We start from the raw sequence: 20,028 nt of genomic DNA, 5'->3' as shown, positions 1-20,028 counted from the left end.
TGTGATCTTTCACCTTTTGCTTTCTGCTTTCTGTTATGTTGTGAGTTGGCAAATTTCACTGAAACCCAGCTCCGTCAATCTCTGATGGTGTTCTCTCATCTATTTCACTGCAATTACCAAACTTCCTTAAGCCAGCCAAAGGAATGTTTTCACGGATAGCAGCAGCTAGGACTCTTGATCTTCTTGATTCCTTGAAGATAATATTCATCTTTGGAGAGGAAACACAATAGTTGATAGTGATCTGGCCAACTATTGTATAGAGTGCCTTACCTACCTTTCCAGTGAAAATGGGGGTGGTATTAGAAAGGGTGACAGTCTTCAACCAAGCATCTTGCACTCTTTGCAAATTGAATTTTACCCCCAGTCAATGTATGATATTCAGCACAAGTTGTTTCCTTATGAAGAAAATAGAAAGAGAACCACCGTAGAAGCCTCCAGTAATATGAAACAACAAATATGCCTTTGTTTGTACCAGTAAGTTGTTTCATCATATTACAGATCACAATAACGTTTCACCTTTCAATCAGTAAAGTCATAGAGATGTACAGCATGGAAACAGAACCTTCGGTCCAACCCGTCCATGCCGACCAGATATCCCAACCTAATCTAGTCCCACTTGCCAGTACCTGGCTCATATCCCTCCAAACCCTTCCTATTCATATACCCATCCAAATGCCTCTTAAATGTTGCAATTGTACCAGCCTCCACCACTTCCTCTGGCAGCTCATTCCATACACATACCACCCTCTGCGTGAAAAAGTTGCCCCTTAGGTCTCTTTTATATCTTTCCCCTCTCACCTTAAATCTATGCCCTCTAGTTCTGGACTCCCTGACCCCAGGGAAAAGACTTTGTCTATTTATCCTATCCATGCCCCTCATAATTTTGTAAACCTCTATAAGGTCACCCCTCAGCCTCCGACACTCCAGGGAAAACAGTCCCAGCCTGTTCAGCCTCTCCCTATAGTTCAAATCCTCCAACTCTGGCAACATCCTTGTAAATCTTTTCTGAACCCTTTCAAGTTTCACAACGTCTTTCCGATAGGAAAGAGACCAGAATTGCACACAATATTCCAACAGTTGCCCAACCAATGTCCTGTAAAGCCGCAACATGACCTCCCAACTCCTGTACTCAATACTCTGACCAATAAAGGAAAGCATACCAAACACCTTCTTCACTATCCTATCTACCTGCAACTCCATTTTCAAGGAACTATGAACCTGCACTCCAAGGTCTCTTTGTTCAGCAACACTCCCTAGGACCTTACCATTCAGTGTATAAGTCCTGCTAAGATTTGCTTTCCCAAAATGCAGCACCTCGCATTTATCTGAATTAAACTCCATCTGCCCCTTCTCAGATTGGTCCATCTGGTCCAGATTCTGTTGTAATCTGAGGTAACCCTCTTTGCTGTCCACTACACCTCCAATTTTGGTGTTATCTGCAAACTTATGAACTGTACCTCTTATGCTCGCATTCAAATCATTTATGTAAATTATAAAAAGTAGAGGACCCAGCACCGATCCTGGTGGCACTCCACTGGTCACAAGCCTCCAGTCTGAAAAACAACCTTCCACCACTACCCTTTGTCTTCTACCTTTGAGCCAGTTCTGTATCCAAATGGCTATAGTACTTCTGATGAGTGGCTTAAATTTTGCTTTCTGTACAAGAACCACTAATAGCACCAGGAATCATATAGACAGGAAATTGTTACATGATTCAGGATGGTGAGGATACGCAAATGTTTTTCTAACAATTTTTTTCACATATTTGCAATAACATGCTAACTGCATGAGCAATTGTCACACTCTTTGGAATTGGAAAGATAATAGTGTTTTGATTTTTTTTAATCTTCTAAATCCCTAGCAATCTTCTAAATCTCAAACCCCCCCATCACCACACCCACTCCAGTTACAGGGTCCACCCCCACTCCCAGCTCCACACCCACACCGGGTCCCAGCTCCCAGCCCTGCCGAGTTTTCACCATCCCTCCAGACCTCCCCCTCACTGAGGACAAACACTCAGTCCTCAGCAAAGGACTCACCTTCATCCCCCTCCACCCACTCATCAACTAATTTAATATACGCCGTGACGTCGAACACTTCTTCCGCTGCCTCTGCCTTTGAGCCTACTTTTACAATCAGGACTCCTGCCAACCTTCCAAGGACCCCTTCGCCCGCCTCCAACTCACTCCATCCACCTGGAAACCCTGTGCTGGCCTATTACCAGCCCTTGATCTCTTCATTTCCAACTGCTGCCAGGACATTAATCACCTCAACCTGTCTACGCCACTCCCCCACTCCAACCTCTCAACCTCACAACGTGCAGCCCTCCACTCCCTCTGATCCAAAGCCGACCTCACCATCAAGCCATCGGATAAAGGGGGTGCAGTGGTAGTTTGGTGCACTGACCTCTACACCGCTGAAGCCAACTCGAAGACACCTCCTCCTACCGCCTCCTCTACCATGACCCCACCCCCCATCACCAAACCATCATCTCCCAGACCATACAGAACCACATCACCTCTGGAGATCTCCCCCCACAGCTTCCAACCTCATAGTCCAGGAACCCCGCACTGCCCAGTTCTACCTCCTTCCCAAGATCCACAAGCCTGACCACCCTGGCCGACCCATTGTCTCAGCATGTTCCTGCCCCACTGAACTCATCTTTACCTACCTTGACACTGTCCTATTCCCCCTAGTCCAGGAACTCCCCACCTACATTCGAGACACCACCCATGCCCTCCACCTCCTCCAAGACTTCCGTTTCCCCAGCCCCCAACACCTCATCTTCACCATGGATATCCAATCCCTCTACACCACCAGGGCCTCCAAGCCCTCCGTTTCTGCCTCTCCCAATGTCCCCAACAGTACCCTTCCACCGACATTCTCATTCGTTTGGCTGAACTGGTCCCCACCCTCAATAATTTATCCTTCGAATCCTCCCACTTCCTCCAGACCAAAGGGGTAGCCATGGGCACCCGTATGGGCCCCAGCTATGCCTGTCTCTTTGTTGGCTACGTAGAACAGTCCATCATCCGTAGTTACACCGTAGCACCACTCCCCATCTCTTCCTCCGCTACATTGATGACTGCATCGGCGCCACCTCGTGCTTCCGCAAGGAAGTTAAGCAATTCATCAACTTCACCAACACATTCCACCCTAACCTTAAATTTACCTGGACCATCTCTGACACCTCCCTCCCATTCCTGGACCTCTCCATCTCCATTAATGACGACTGACTTGACACCGACTCCCGCAGCTACCTGGATTACACCTCTTCCCACCCTACCTCCTTCAAAAATGCCATCCTGTATTCCCAATTCCTCTGCCTCAGCTGTATCTGCTCTCAGGAGGATCAGTTCCACCACAGAACATACCAGATGGCCTCCTTCTTTAGAGACCGCAATTTCCCTTCCCACGTGGTTAAAGATGCCCTCCAACACATCTCGTCCACATCCCGCACCTCCGCCCTCAGACCCCAGCCCTCCAACCGTAACAAAGACAGAACCCACCTGGTGCTTATCTTCCACCCTACCAATCTTTGCATAAACCACATCAACCGACGACATTTCTGCCACCTCCAAACGGATCCCATCACCAGGGATATATTTCCCTCCCCACCCCTTTCCGCCTTCCGCAAAGACCGTTCCCTCCGTACCTACCTGGTCAGGTCCACGCCCTCCAACAACCCACCCTCCTTTCCTGGCACCTTCCCCAGTCACCGCAGGAATTGCAAAACCTGCGCCCACACCTCCCTCACCTCCATTCAAGGCCCCAGAGAAGCCTTCCACATCCATCAAAGTTTTACCTGCACATCCACCAATACCATTTATTGTATCTACTGCTCCCAATGCGGTCTCCTCTACATTGGGGAGACTGGACGCGTCCTAACAGAGCGCCTTAGGGAACATCTCTGAGACACCTGCACCAATCAACTACACCGCCCTGTGGCCCAACATTTCAACTTCCCCTCCCATTCAGCCGAGGACATGGAGATCCTGGGCCTCTTTCACTGCTGCTCCCTCACCACCCGACTCCTGAAGGAAGAACGCCTCATCTTCCGCCTCGGAACACTTCAACCCCAGGGCATCACTGTGGACTTCACCAGTTTCCTCATTTCCCCATCCCCCACCTCACCCCTGTTCCACACTTCCAGCTCAGCACTGTCCCCATGACTTGTCCTATCTGCCTATCTTTCTTTCCACCTATCCACTCCACCCTCCTCTCTGACCAATCGCCTTCATCCCCACCCCCATTCACCCATTGTACTCATTGCTACCTTCCCCCACCCTCCTCCCTGACCTATCACCTCCATCCCCACCCCATTCACCTGTTGTACTCTATGCTACTTTCTCCCCACTCCCACCCTCCTCTCATTTATCATTTATCTGAATGCACTGTGCCTGTATTCCTGGTGAAGGGCTTTTACCTGAAATGTCGATTTTCCTGCTCCTCGGATGCTGCCTGAACTGCTGTACTTTTCCAGCACCACTGTAATCTAGAATCTGGTTTCCAGCAACTGCAGTCCTTGTTTTTACCTAAATCCCAAGCAAGTGTACCATGTTTAAGAACAAGTGTCTTTGCGCTAATAGATCCTAAAACCTATCTTGAGTTCGTGTCCACTTGGATTATTCTTGTAACATTTCTGAGTCTGTTGTAGACTCGTGAAATGAGATTGATTGCCTTGAGTAGTCATCAACTCCATTACCAGTACTTCATGCAATTATTAAATTATTAAAGGAAAACTAGATGCAGCTTGTTTTTAATCTAGAAATCCCTGTGATCTGATGTGTTACTTTAAAATAATGCATGTGATCTACACTTCACGTTCAAAAAGTCCCATGACCACCCCAATGCCACAACATGCGAGGATCCCAGCTTGTTAAATTGTGTACTTATTTGACATCCTAATGTAACTATGATTTGATTAACTGTTTAAGCATCACAATGGATAGAAAATATCATGCTGAGTCTGTTCCAGTTTTGCAAACTTGATCAAATGTCTGAAGTTTTGATGGTTTCAATGAAAGCTCTCACATAAATTTGTGAACTTCGATCCATACCATGCTTTGTTGAAGGAATTAGTGAGGGATCTCCTAGTTTTGGCATTTTTAAAATTTGAAAGTATTTTAGATATGTTCATCACACATATTGCCTTTTGCTTGTGTCTTAATTATAATAAACATTGTTTCTAGTTTCTAACCTTGGCTTGACTGAGTATTTACTCCTCTATTTTTTAATGACTAGATGATTGACTACAAGGGGATTATTACATCCAATTAACTAAGCAAGTCAAAGGCTTCTGTCTGAGCACTGGATTTGCTGTAATAGCAGAAAGTATGTAAACTTACACTTCAGTTCAGAAGGAACAGGGCACAATTATTTGAATGATCAAGAGAGGAATCTGAGTAAAATGCAATCATTTTGCAGTGTTGCATTGTGATCAAAAATGTAATAATTTATTTTGTACATGAGGTAATTACAGATTCATTTGCCCTTTTCTGCCCCCCTCCTTGTTCTTGAAACAGAAGTCCTTGCATAGTATGGAATTCCCAGCAGGAGCTAATATGACTGTTCTCGTGCCATCAGAGACTGCCATAAACAACATGGAGAAGGCTGCCATTGAATCTTGGGAACAGACAGACAGATTACTGTCCATCGTCAAGTAAGATACTTTTGCAAAAATAGTCTTATTTTCTTTAGTTTAAACATTTTATTGTCTGGTTTCACCAGTAGCCTACCAAATTCATTCAATGTGTAGCTAATCTATACCAACATTTATAATGCTCAAAATTGCCAACTTGTGTAAGATTAGTTACATCAATACAGACTGGGAATTGAGAGTTCTTGTCTTAGCTTAGCTCCACATATCACATCTGTTTGCATATTTACTTATAGTAGGGGCTGAATGATCTTTTATTAACAAGCCAGATGGACATAAGCATTTATATCTTATGTAATCAAATCTCTGTTCGGAATTAATTTACACACATATGAGTGCTGCATGTTCTGCAGAAAATTATGTAGAGTATTTATTTTTGGCAGTTTTCATATTTCAGTGTGACTGGTAGTTTTGACAAATTGACAAGAATTTTTTGATTTCCACTATTTTTAACTATTTGATTGGGAAGGACCCTATGTTTCCCTTCATGTGTGGAAAAACACCCTAGATCAATGTTTGTTCTTATTTATGGAACACAAAATATTCTGCTGATGTTGCATTATCATCTTACTTTCTCATATGGGACTTCATTCGTCAGGTGAATGCATTTGAAACACATCATGTAAGACAGATGGTTTGCACTTGTACGCACCGAACTCCTACTAATTCACAGAGTACCATCACTAATCCTCCATTTGTAAATATCCTGTTTGATGTCATATATCGCATGTGCAGATGAGAAGGAACTGTAGAAACAAGTGACATCCTGAATGTTGAAGGATGTTAGAGCATCCAGGAAGAATGACGGTAATCTGAGGCCCACAAAAGTAATACTTGATGATTGTTGACAATATCAAGTTTGTACTTACTGATATATATAGCAGTTGAATATATATCTTTCATAATTTTGAAATGCAACAGAATAGGTGCTGCAGCATTATATTAGATCCAAGTGTTAAATTGGAATCAATCTAATGCGAATCAGATAGCAGATCATCAGATTAACAAAATCTCAAATTCATCAACACCATGGTACATAGGAACTTTTTCACAGAGTTTTCGAATTATTCGTATGAGGTCTCTTGGTTCCATTTGCCAATATTTAGATCTCCACACAATATGATCTTGGGCAATTAGTTGTCATCCATCGCAGCAACATGGCCTACCCAGTGCAGTTGCCTTTTTTTTATGCATCCTGAGATGTGAACGTTACTGCATGTTCCAGTATTTATTGCCCTTCCTCATTTGCCCATAAGATGGTGGTGAAGTAGTGGAGAGATTTTCCCCTGGTTCCCATTGACTCTATTTTTGCTAGGGCTCCTTGGTGGTGCACTTAGTCAAATGTGCCCCTGATGGGCAGTCACTGTTCGGAATTCAACTGTTTTGTCCAAGGCTATAGTGAGGCCAGGAGGTGAGTGGCCCTGGTGGAACCCAAATTGGGCATCACTGAGCAGGTTATTACTGAGCTGTTTGATAGCACGGTTGATGATACCTTCCATCACTTTACTGATGATCGAGAGTAGACTGCTGGATTCGTAATTGGCCGGGTTGGATTTGTCCTACTTTTTGTGTACAGGACATACCTGGACAATTTTCCACATTGTCGTCTAAATGCCAGTGTTATAATTGTACAGGAAGAACTAGGAATGCATTGGAAATGCATTACACTGAGTTGGAAATGCATTGCAGTTCCTTCAGTATTTCTGAGTCAAAATCTTGGAACCACCTCCATAATGACATAGTAGGTCTACTTACAGGACATGGACTGCACTGTAGGTGTTACTACATTCCAAGGACTCCAGCAGTTCAAGAAGGCAACTTATCACCACCTTCAGATAGGTTGCATGCCAAACGATTAGACAGAATATTAAAAAAAAAGCAAAGAATTCCTAAATGATTAATTAGGAGTGAAATCTTTGAGTATAAGAGAAATTTAGTCAAAAATATAAAGTTTCCGCCAGAGTTTAGCTCCTATCCATTTCATTTTTGAAAGCCTGCTTTTGGATATTCTTTATAGCAGTTGCATGCACTTGACACTGAAGAGTATTTTAATGTGTTCTGGCTCCTTATTGGTAATCTGTCGGTATTCCTCAGGATTGTTCTGTTTTGATATTTTGGTCAATTAACAGATTTTAGAGCTTTGTAGAAGGTTTATTTATATTCGTTCATCTTTTACAAATGTTTCCTGTACACTGTGCAGCCACATACCCACTCAGAGAGTCTACGCATGACGATTGCTGTTCAGGCACACTGACTTTTGGTTCCCGAAGTCTCTGTCCGACATGGCCTTCAGATGTCTGTGCAGCAACAGGAAAGTGAGAGGGAACATTGTTGCCCATCCCTAATTGCTTTTGAAAAGATTGTGGTGAAGTTTCCTCCTTGAACTGTTGCAGTCCTTGGGGTGTAGTAACACCCACAGTGCAGCTAGGAAGGGGATTCCAGGATTTTGATCCCGTGACAATGCCATAGTTCCAAATCAGGATGGTGTGTGACTTGAAGGGAAATATGTAGCTGTGGTGTCCTCATGCATTTGCTGTCCTTGTCCTTCTAGGTGGTAGAGACCATGAGTTTGGAATCTGTTCACCAAGATTCCTTGATGATTTAATGCACTTCATCTTGCAGATGATACACATTGCTGCCACTGTGTCAGTGGCAAAAAGAATAAAATGTTCAAGTTAGTGGATGGGATTCCAGTAGAGTGGACTGCTTTGTCCTAAATTGTCATGTTAAGCTTCTTGAGTGTCACTGGAGCTACACCCATCCGGGCAAATTGGGAGTGTTCCATCATTTTCCTAATGTGCTTTGTAGATGATATTTCAGCACTGGGGAGACAGTGAGTTACCCACCACAGATTTTATAATGTTCAACCCGATGCAATACAATTTCTAGTCAATGGTAATCCCAAGGATGTTGTTAGTGGGGAAAAGGCAATGCAGTTGCATGTCAAGGTGTGATGATTAGATTTTCTTTCATTGGAAATGGCCACTGCCTGACATGTGTGCACAATGTTACTTGCTACCATCAGCCCAAACTTTGATGTTGTCCAGGTCTTTGTATAGTGATGTGGGCTGCTGAATATGGTGCTGAATATTGTACATTCATCAGTGAAATTTGCTACTCTGGTCTTCTGATGGAAGGATGATCATTGACGTAGTAATGGAAAATAGTTGGGTCTATGACACTACCATAAGGAATTTCTGCAAAGAGATGTCTTTGTGACTAGACAATTGATATCCAACAATTACAACTATCTTTCTTTCTGCTGTGTATTACTGAAGCCAATGAAGAGTTTTACCCTTGATTCCTATTGACTGCAGGTTTGCTTGAGTTTCTTGATGCACCTCTTGGTCAAATGCTACATTCTTGTTAAGGGCAGTCACTCCTGCCTCTGGAGTTTAGCTCTTTTGTTCATGTTTGGACCAAGGCTGTAATTTGGTCAGGAGTGAAGTGATCCTGGTCAAATCCAAACTGAGTGTTGGTGAACAGATTAGTCCTTCAAGGTGTGTGTAAAGATTTGTAGGTTGGGTGCCGATTGTCGTGGTTTTGAGTATGTTCGCTAAGCTGGGAAGTTGACACCTTCAGTGCTTTGAGCCTTCTGTGAAGTGCTGCTGTTCATGCCTTCTGGAATTTAATTGGTTCCATTTTTACTGCTTCCAATTGCCAGTTCCAGTTTTTGATGTAGTGGCCACTATAATGGGTCTAGGTGCTTGTTGATAGGGTTGTGGATGAGTGCCATGCTTCTCGAAATTCTCTAGCTGTCCTATGTTTAGCTTGTCCTGTTCAGAGTCTTCACCAAGAATGGATATCCCTGCAACTTCATCCACAGATGCCTAACAGACAAGCAACATAACAAGGACATGCCATGACCTTACTCACTAGCCACACTACCATACATAAAAAACATCACAGAACTGACAGGTACACATCTCCGAACCTGGGATTCATGATAGCCCATAAATCGACAGCCACGTTCAGACAACAACTCACCAGGACAAAAGACCCTAAACCAATCATGTGCAAGACAGATGCAATTTATAAGATTCCATGCAAAGATTAGATTAGATTCCCTATGGTATAGAAACAGGCCGTTCAGCCCAACAAGTTCACACCAACCCTCCAAAGAGCAACCCATCCAGACCCATTCCCCCACTCTATATTTACCCCTGACTAATGGGCCTAACACTATGAGCAATTTAGCATAGCCGGTTCACTGACCTGCACATCTTTGGATTGTGGGAGAAAACTGAAGCAAACCCACGCAGAACAAGGGGAGAATGTGCAAACTCCTCACAGATAGTCACCCAAAGTGGGAATCGAACCCGGGCCCCTGGCACTGGGAGGCAGCAGTGCTAACCACTGAGCCACCTTGCCACCCATAAAAACTGCACAGAACAATATATAGGGCAAACAGGCAGATAACTAGTAATCCATATCCCCAAACACAAACTAGTCACTAAGCACCATGACCAGCTGTCCCTAGTAGCCATACACACAGAATATATGAACCACAAATTCAACTGGGACAACACAATGATCATAGGACAAGCCAAACAGAGGACAGTTAGAGAATTTCTAGAAGCATGGCATTCATCCTCTGACTCTACCAACAAGCACATAGATCTATACCCAATATACCAGCCACTACAATGAACAATCTGAACTGGTAACCGGAAGTAGCAGAAATGGAACCAAATAAATTCCAGAAGACACAGTACAGCAGCGCTTCACAGGAAACTCCATAGCACTGAGGATGTCACCTGGACAGGTGATGAAACATCTGCAAATCAACCTCCCAGCTTGGCAAACATACTCACAACCACAAAAGATTATTCCTTTCCCAGTGCCATTTGATAGTACTCGCAAGGTTTGTGAAGGTTTGTAGCTCAGGTTGAGGTTTAGGGTGTAGGTTTGCTCGCTGAGCTGTAGGTTTGATATCCTGACTTTGAATGATGCTGATATAAGCCTTTGCCAGTGTGAATTATTGCTACTAATTCACACTGCAATTTGTTTTATTAGTTCATATAACATTAACTGTACTTGTTATATTGACAGTGAATGCAAGGTAATGAAATGTCTGGATATCAAACTTACAGCTCAGCGAGCAAACTTACACCCTAAACTTGATAGCACTGTTAACAATCCCTGTCATGACTTTACTGGTGATGAAAATTAGACTGATGGTGTGGTGACTGGCTAGATTGGATTTCTCCTGCTTTTTGTGGATAGGATACACATGGGCTATTTTTCACATTGTTGTACAGATGCCAGTTGTTAACTACAACAGCTTGAGTTTGTTTGGAGTATGAGTCTTCAGTGCTGGAATATTGTCAGGGCCCATAGCTTTTGCAGATTCCAGTATGTTCAGCTGTTTCTTGATATCACATGGGGTGAATTGAACTGGCTGATAACTGGCATTTGTGGTTCTGGATATTGAAAGTGGAGGCTGAGATGGATTATTCACTTAGTACTTCTGGCTGAAGATGTATGCAAATACTTCAGTCCTCACGTTTGCCCTACGTGCTGGGATTCCCCATCATTGAGAGTGGCGATATTTGTTGCCCTTCCCACCGACCTCCTTTCAGTTGTCTAATTGTCCAGCCAGTATTAGCATACAGTTGAGTTTCTTCTGCAAGTACAATAATTGTTATTATGGATATTCCTCAGTTGACAGCGAAGGGTGCTGCCTGCTTGATGGTCAGCTATCATTTTTTCTTGGCTGGTTGACTGAGCTAGATGAGCCAAATGGTTGACCTTTCTTTTGCCGGCAGATCTTGGATTTTCTTGTCTTTTTCATCAAACTAATCCCTGTGCTTCTTGGTGCTGAATTTGCCGATCTCATTGGATATATCCAGTACTGCAGTTTTCTCACTTTTAAAAGCCTATTGGATTTAATATGTGTAGTAAAACTTGCCTTGGAGGGTTATGAACTTGCATTCACTGTCAATATAACAAGTACAGTTAATGTTATATGAACTAATAAAACAAATTGCAGTGTGAATTAGTAGCAATAATTCACACTGGCAAAGGCAACATATCAGCATTATTCAAAGTTCTGTTTCCATTTATAATCAAGACACTGATCGTTTAATTGTGTCCATCCTCTTTTCTCTTTTAATGAAGAGAATGCAATAAAAGCATCCCACAGACAACGAAGAGGAAAAGATCTGTTTTACATAAAAACTGAAAGAACTGTAGATGCTGAAAATCAGAAACAAAAACAGAAATTGCTGGAAAAGCTCAGCAGATCTGGCAGCACCTGTGGAGAGAAATCAGAGTTAACATTTCGGCTCCAGTGACTCTTCCTCCAGACTCAGAAAGATCTGATCTAGTATTTTTCTTAAAAAGAAACAGTTTTATTATGGTGCTAATTATTTTCAAGTTTGTAACTGGTCCTTTGGGTTCTCTGAAGTATGATTTCCAACAGTTGAAACAAAGCAAGCAAGCAAATTTACAACTAGTGTAATTCTAGCACTTGGTATTTTATAGGTCACATTTTATTATGGGTAGACTTGCTGTTGATGATTTAAAGGAATATGAAGGACAGAAGTTACCAACAATGAACATATTTACCAGGTTATTAATCAAGAATGAAAATGGCGTAAGTAAATTATCTTTACATTTCATGCTTAATATATAGTGTAGTTGAAAATTCCTTCCTTGAAAGACTGTAATATATCATCCAGTCCCCTGCCAATGCCCCCAACACCCCCATACTTGTCTTACTCATTTTAAGCATAGGACAATTTTCAGGAAATTTTTTTTTTAAAAAACAAAAAAGATTAATTTATCAACAAGGATTGAAATTTGAAACATATAATTTATATTGACTGAATCATTATTTATCATTTTAAGGAGAGCAGAGTGCTGTTCTGCTGTGGTTAAACACACAGCAAAGTTTAGTTTCACCTTTCTCACTATACCCTCAACTCAGCCTAACTTCATTGCCAAGAAACTGTGCTTATCAGGAATGTTTCCCACACTACTTCCTAAATGCTAATGTGGGTCAACATCCATTTCATACTATGTTTCCTCCTAACAAGCTTACAAGGATCCCTGAAGATAAACTTACAGTTAGAAAGAATTTATTTGATGCAATGCAGCCTATACCAAAAGGAAAAAAATTCATCTATTCTTGTTTTGATGTATTTTGGAGGATAAAGGAAAGAGGTTGTCATTTGTTGAAGTGACTGATTAAGTTGGATTGTGTGAATGTGTGACTCCGTAATCGGATCAAAATGCAGCTCACTTAATGAGAACATTCCACTAGTAGACATTGCTATGCCCAACATGGCAGTAAAATGTCTTTAGATCATTGGCTTGTATTTGTTCATCAACAATTTGCATCACTGGTGATATCTGACGTATTGAATATGTTTGAATACAAGTAGCCTGAGAAGTAAGCAATCTTAAAGTTAGCAAGATTCCATCCTGTGCGTGAGACTAATAGCTTAACTGCCTAGATGATTGCTATTTCACTCATGTAAAAGTTTAGTCAATGAGCTCTTTGAGATTTTTTTTGATCTTGTGCCTCGAGCCCTCATAAGTCATTCTGTCACTGTACTACTCAGTTAGAGGTCTTTCTTCTCATTGAAAGAACAACCATAGCTCACCACCACTATTTGTTAGCTGTTCTTTGAGCTACAGTTGTGTGAATTAATTCCCTCTTTTGTTGTTCACAAAACAAACTGTCTGAAATTCTGGTCCTCCAAATGTTACCCAAAGAGATATATTCCACTATAAATTGTGGGATATTTGAATGGAGTTGGGGGAAGGGAATGTCGGCCACTAGAATCTGCAATGGGGGCTTCATCTATTCCCAATGGAGAGAGATGTGGGCGGCACGGTGGCACAGTGCAGTGGGCGGCACAGTGCAGTGGGCGGCACGGTGGCACAGTGGTTAGCACTGCTGCCTCACAGCGCCAGAGACCCGGGTTCAATTCCCGCCTCAGGCGACTGACTGTGTGGAGTTTGCACGTTCTCCCCGTGTCTGCGTGGGTTTCCTCCGGGTGCTCCGGTTTCCTCCCACAGTCCAAAGATGTGCAGGGTCAGGTGAATTGGCCATACTAAATTGCCCATAGTGTTAGGTAAGGGGTAAATGTAGGGGTGTGGGTGGGTTTCGCTTCGGCGGGTCGGTGTGGACTTGTTGGGCCGAAGGGCCTGTTTCCACACTGTAATCTAATCTAATCTAATCTAATCTAATCTAATGTGACAAGTGTCTGTTGTTGCCTTGGGTCTTTTCTTTCCTGATTATACAGGTAAACTTTAAAGTTCTTAAATAAACTTTGATCTCGGGGAGTTCAGAGGATTTTCATAGGAAATCTAGCTTGGCAAAGTGGAAAGTAGACTATACCACCCCTCATCTCCCTCTTTATTCCACCATACTCCCTCCTCCTCAACTCAAGAACTTTGGATGTTTAGCTGCAGGCTAGATTTGAACAAAGGTAAATTCTGCCCTGTTTTCAGGCTTGCCAGCTAGATGCCCGTTCAGATTCTCCTTTAGTCACAATGAGAAATTAGGGGACCAAGTTGTTTTCAATGCAATCTTGTCATAAGTGCCAGGGAGTACCCACTGGAAGGGCATTTGCTAGTTTTGAAGAAGGCAGCTTAGTTTTATTATTTAAGGTGGTTAGCTTACAGTTATCAGATCATTCAGGGTATATAAAGGGAAATGAAGTGTCAGACACATCATTGTGAAGTTACTATCACTACCAATTTCTGGTAGTGGCCTATCAACCCCTTATGGTTGATCCCAGTCATAGTATTTTCATAGATAGCATTGCATTCCTTTAGCCTTATTCCAAATGAATTCACACAACACCATTCAAACACCACCAATTCATTTTATCTTCACAAATATGATATGTTGCAAATTTGTCTAGGGTGTATTAACTTGCCCTGATACTTCTATTCTTGAATTATACAAGTTGTTTCTTTGAAGGAAGGTGGGGAGATGTTGTTTGCTTCAACATCTGGATCAATACTTTAAGGATTCCATTTTCAGATGGAATGGTTTTTCTCCATTCTTATTCTTTCCAGAGTTCATCTTTCCTAAACACCAAAGCCTCTTAGCAGTTCTCCACTGTAGCTCCCCTTTGAAGCTGAAAGAAACATCCTAGAACCATTGGCCCACTACACATCCCGGACTTGCATCTAGTTGTTTTGCTGTCTGCATTTGGCCTGTGTGAGTACAGTATGTTTGAGTATTAGGAGCTTCTCACTTCAATTCATGCCAAATTTAACTGTGCTGGCAAAATGCAACTCTCTGCTCACAACAGTTTACTTCATTTGGCAGTAGGCTGGGGCAAAATACCTTGGTTATGAAGTGACCCAATTAAATTGCACTCCTTTCTAAGATAAATTACAAACTCAAATTATTCCACAATGGGTACACATATAAATTGTTTCATGATTTCAGTTTCTTTACACAATGGAGTAAAATTATTTAAACCTCTGATCAGATTTACCATGTTCGAATTGTAAAAATAACTGAAGTTAATGTTAACTTGTATTTTTTAAGAATCTGACAATCGGTGGGGCAAGAATTGTTATTCGCAATATCCCTGCAGTAAATGGATACATTCATATTATTGATAAGGTACATTTTTTATTATTTCAAGTAGAGATTTTAGTAATTTTACATGATTTAAAAGTGTGCTAATCTCCTAAATCTAGACTAGTTTGGAAAGTGCTTGAGCAGAAAGTTACGCAATGGTTTTCAATGAGGGAAGGCTATCTTCAGGGATCTGTGATGTTTAAAAAAAAATTCAATGAACACATTTCAAACAGAGATGATTCTCAATTGGCAAGGATCTATCAAGTGTTTGGTTTTAAAGCATGGAGATATTTAGCCACGAAACCCTGCTTCCAAACCCATTCCCTCATTTTCTAAACATTTCTGTCGGCAAACATAGAATTTTGCCTTTCATACTATATTTAGACCTGTCATAAACATTACATGACAAATTAAAACCAGTTTAATGGAGCTGTGTTAAATGATGCTGGGCCAATGCTTTGCCTGACTTGACACATGTTGTTGTTTAGAAATCACCACAGTCAATAAAAAATATGCTTGTTATCTCTAGTGTACTGTGTTAGCTAAATATAATGTGGCTACAACTTTCTCCCAGATACATTTAAAGTGTATTTTATGGCCCAGTTGCAAGATAAGCCTTTCTGAAGCACAGATGGCATTTGCATATGGGGAACCTACAGAATCCACAATGGAGCAGACTCCAAAAGAATTGTTTGAGAAATTGAAAATTCCCCAGGGCAATTCCCCTATGCCTGGAACCCTCCAAACATTTCCATTTAAATCAGAGAATCTGAAGGGTTCCATCAAAATGAAGTGAATAGTCTGGTCTAATACCTGGTCTAATTCCTGATTTCTATTCAACTGATCTTCCCCCAACTTACCACACCTATCCCACAATTTCACGGTTACACCTCTCTCAGAACTTCAATATCCACCAAACCCTGACCTGAAACCCCCTCATCCCTAGGATTTGACACGCCCTTCTTCCTCAAGACTGTTTCCTCCCTGCCCTGCCATCAGATACAAACTCTCACTCCAGACTGAACACCCGCCCTCCCTGTCCCCTCAGAATCCAATCACCCCCATTCCAGTTCTGGACCCAAAACCTCCTACTCCTGGCCCTTTGGAATTGACAATATCTTCTTGCAACTAATTCCAATCACGCCACAGTAGGACCAAGGTCCAGACCCAACTCTCCTGACTTGCAGTTGGATATGACTTACTGCCTCTTCTGTTCAGCACCAGATAATGCTCCCCTTGTGCCTCCAAAACCCAACCCCCTTACCCTAAAACCAAATCCTCAATCTCCCTTCTCCTACTCCAGATCCTACTATCATCACCATCTAAACAACCTCCCTCTCTCCACCAGACCAACTTCCCAGCTGTTTCCCAGTGGGATCTGAAACCCCAGCCCATCCCTATGGACTCAGCACCCATTCCCTCGACCACACCTACCCTTCCTCCTATAAGACTCTGTACACCCAACTTTCAGACACATCACTATACCTGCAGCATCAATTACTCGATAACTCCACTGTCTTTTTGTGGAATCATTATCTCTCAGCCCTCTCCCCCCCTCCCCCACCATGTCAGATCTATCCTAAACACTCCATCACTTCCTGGCACCCTCCTCATCTGGAACTCAACCAACCTGACACCATATCCCCTACTCACCTGGAATCTTGCTCATCTGGCACCCTAATACCACCCCCTATCTACGTGCCACTCTACCCACCAGTACCCTAACCTCACATTTGCTTTATATACTTACCATTTCACAGCAGCTGTCAAAGTGGCTGTCTGATGCTGGACCTCTAAAGTTCAGTATATGCAACTGACTGCTGTGCAAAAGGGAGAGCATTTTGTCCTGCCCCAACTCTTCTACATTGAGGAATCTATCAGAATAGTATTTCTGAAGTAACCTTCATTGCAAACTCTTGTCAGAAATATGGAGCTCTTTCATTGTAGTCTGTGAGTGGTGTGACAGTGGGTACAAGCTCTAGCCCCGATATACTGTCATTGACAGCAGTAAAATATGAACTATCAAGTTTCAACTTCCATTCTCTGATGTTAATATGTGAAATCTTCATTGACTGAATTAAGTTTTCAAAAGAAAGAAATATGAACCTGAAGAGTTTGCAGCATCATCTGACAACAGATTGAGGCACGTTCAGGAAACCAATGTGGAATAAACAAAATTACTTGAACATTTTAAAATTACCATTTTATCTAAAGACATTGGAAACAACCAACTGATTTATATCAAGAAACTTGCATATCCTGCTTTAATTTAATTTGTATAAGAAGTTGCACATAATGGACATGTTTGGAAAGACAATGGAGTCAGACTTAGGAATACACAAATAGCTCATACTTCAGCACCAGCTTGTGGGACCGCAAAGCAGGATAAAGAAAAATGGATTGGTAACAATAAATACTGGAAAGCACTCTGCCTGATTCCTTTGAATCAATTTTAAAAATTCATTCAAAGGACTTGGACATCTTTGGCTGGCCAGCCCTTATTGCCCAGCCTTAGTTGCCCTTCAGAAGATAGTGTTGAGCTGCCACCTTGAACTGCCTCAGTCTATTTGCAATCTGTCTCGAAAGTCAACACTCACTATGAAAGAAAATTGGAAAAAATCCAATTATTGAGAAGTCAAGGCTTCTAAAAATGTTAATACTGCTGAGGATACAAGATTTTAACTATAACAGCTCAAGGATTCAAGAACTTTTAAACAGTATATTTTCTACTTTCTGAGACAGCAGCCCGCTGTCTTGTCTGGTGCAGAGGTCGATGTTAGGTGGTCTGTCTGGTTTCATTTCTTTGTTGAGACTTCGGATATAACTGAGTGGCTTTCTAGGCCATTTCAGAAGGCAGTTACCATGGGTCTGGAGTGACATGTAGGCCAAACCAGGTGAGGATGGTATATTCCCTGAAGGACTTTCGTGAGCCAGAGAGTTTCTCTCAACTATTATTTCATAGATTCTTAATTTCAGATTTTTAAAATAGAAATAGTGGAATTTGATTGTGACTAGCTATGTCTGATGGAAAGATCAGGAGAGATAATGGCAGGGGAAGCAATGGTTGGTGATGGTGGGGTAGTGGATGGGGGAATCTGATCGCAGGAGACATTTTCCAATCTTGGGGGGATAGATGGTAAGTAATCTGACCAATGTAAGGAGAGACTGGATTTGCAGTAGTGCTTTACTGATAGACCATCACAGCATATATGAAATATTTCATTTTTTGGGTCTGGACATAACAGTCCTGTTTCCTCGAACTCTCAGTGAATATTTTTTGGTATTTACCTTGTTGATTCTATCTGCCTTGGTTGCCTTCACTTTCCAGATTCCCAAGATCTAGCAAACTGAATGACATGAGTTTAAAAGAGAATGAAAACATATTGTAATGTTTAAAAATCCAACCTACAAGTAGATTGGTCACCTTCCGTTCATCCTGCCTCCACTACAACTGTGCGTGGGCCCATTTGAAATGGGTTTGGTTCCTGTGTCAGGGTTCCTAGAGCATTAACCTCAGACCTTACCCCAACACACCCATTATTAGGATTTAGCTCTACAAAGTACATATAACATTGATTATCATTATTTGTAGTATTTAGCGTTTTCCACTAATGTGTTGTTAAGCTCTTACAGAACATAGTTATTTTATTCAGAGCTGCTTTATCTAATCTATTACAATGTGTTATATTTAGATTTTATTCCCTCCTTCGGAAGACTTACCACCACTTCTACCGAGTTTGCTTGATCTTCTGGAACGACTGCCTCAATACTCTCATATCAAACAATTATTACAGGTACAAAGAACAGCATTGAATTACATAGGAAATTTCATTTAAAAAGGAGAAAGAACTTTCATCTGAATTGGCGCTAACAGTGATTTCTAACAATTCATACACCTTAAAGCATCTTTTAGAAAAGTTATCAACAATTTATCTTATCAATTGCATGATAACCTCGAGAACTTGTGAATTTGCCCTACAAATCTATTTCTTAGTAATTATTGACATGGCCTATGGGGGAAGAGAAAATGTTCTCTGTCCTCAGTTTGCTCCTCTTCTGAAGGTGCACAATCATGTTGCTGAGCAATTCCGCAGATGCTGCCAACTTTCTCACTCTGTCCTCATTTTGTGGTCTTCAAGAATATACTGAATTATGAATTCAAATAAAAGGCAAAAATGCAGATGGAAAAAGCAGATAAGTGCAACAATGCAAAGTTTAATTCTATGATTCTATGGATGGAATCTTCCATATTTAGATTGTTAGGTATTGGCACCATTTCCAGATCCTGACTCTAATGCTGTCTGCACTCTGTGCCAATTAGCCAATTAACTTCAAGAGCCAGAGCCAATTAGGGAAGAGCTAGATTGCAAAAGTGGGCAAGCCAGTCAGAGCACCTATATCTATAGACAGATGGCAGCCTTTAATGGGAGAGATGGATGCTCCTTAGATAGGTGGGGAAACTGTCAGAGCTTTACTGTGGAAGGGAACAGTTCCATCAGATAGCCTGTATAGTGGCTGTGCATGTCTGATTTCCAAAGAAGGACCGATTAAATAATTTAAAACTGACAATCATTAGGAAATCCCAAAAGAATTGTTAGATGCTGATTGTAAGGCAGATTAATGATAATCTGGGAGATATTGTCAATTTGAAACTCCCAAAATCTTGCAATTAACTGCAGCACAAAAGGCTGTGACATATGATTGTATCCTGTGTTATTAATGGATAGGTTTTCAGCAGGATAGTGAAATTGATTATGTAGCTAAAGGGTAGTTATTACTAAGAGTGGTCTGTTCACTCCGACTTTCAAAGTTATTC

The 20,028-nt window shown here is 41.7% G+C and overlaps 1 protein-coding gene across 3 annotated transcripts in view; it reads left to right on the top strand.

The window, feature by feature from the left end:
- Positions 1-20,028, top strand: part of stab1 (stabilin 1) — a 276,631-nt gene that overhangs the window by 135,731 nt on the left and 120,872 nt on the right. For all 3 annotated transcript variants that reach the window (XM_087994200.1, XM_043707873.2, XM_043707874.2), the window contains 4 exons: positions 5,526-5,662; positions 12,146-12,257; positions 15,177-15,254; positions 18,905-19,006. In XM_087994200.1, coding sequence (XP_087850326.1) covers positions 5,526-5,662; positions 12,146-12,257; positions 15,177-15,254; positions 18,905-19,006 — 429 coding nt within the window. The remainder of the gene's footprint in view (positions 1-5,525; positions 5,663-12,145; positions 12,258-15,176; positions 15,255-18,904; positions 19,007-20,028) is intronic.

The sequence above is a fragment of the Chiloscyllium plagiosum genome, unplaced genomic scaffold (assembly GCF_037043375.1).
Source record: "Chiloscyllium plagiosum isolate Xiang-an unplaced genomic scaffold, Cpla_swu_hap1 HiC_scaffold_14, whole genome shotgun sequence".
Taxonomy (NCBI): Eukaryota; Metazoa; Chordata; class Chondrichthyes; order Orectolobiformes; family Hemiscylliidae; genus Chiloscyllium; species Chiloscyllium plagiosum.
Note: the sequence above shows the minus strand (reverse complement) of the source record. Positions and strands in the feature narration are given on the sequence as shown.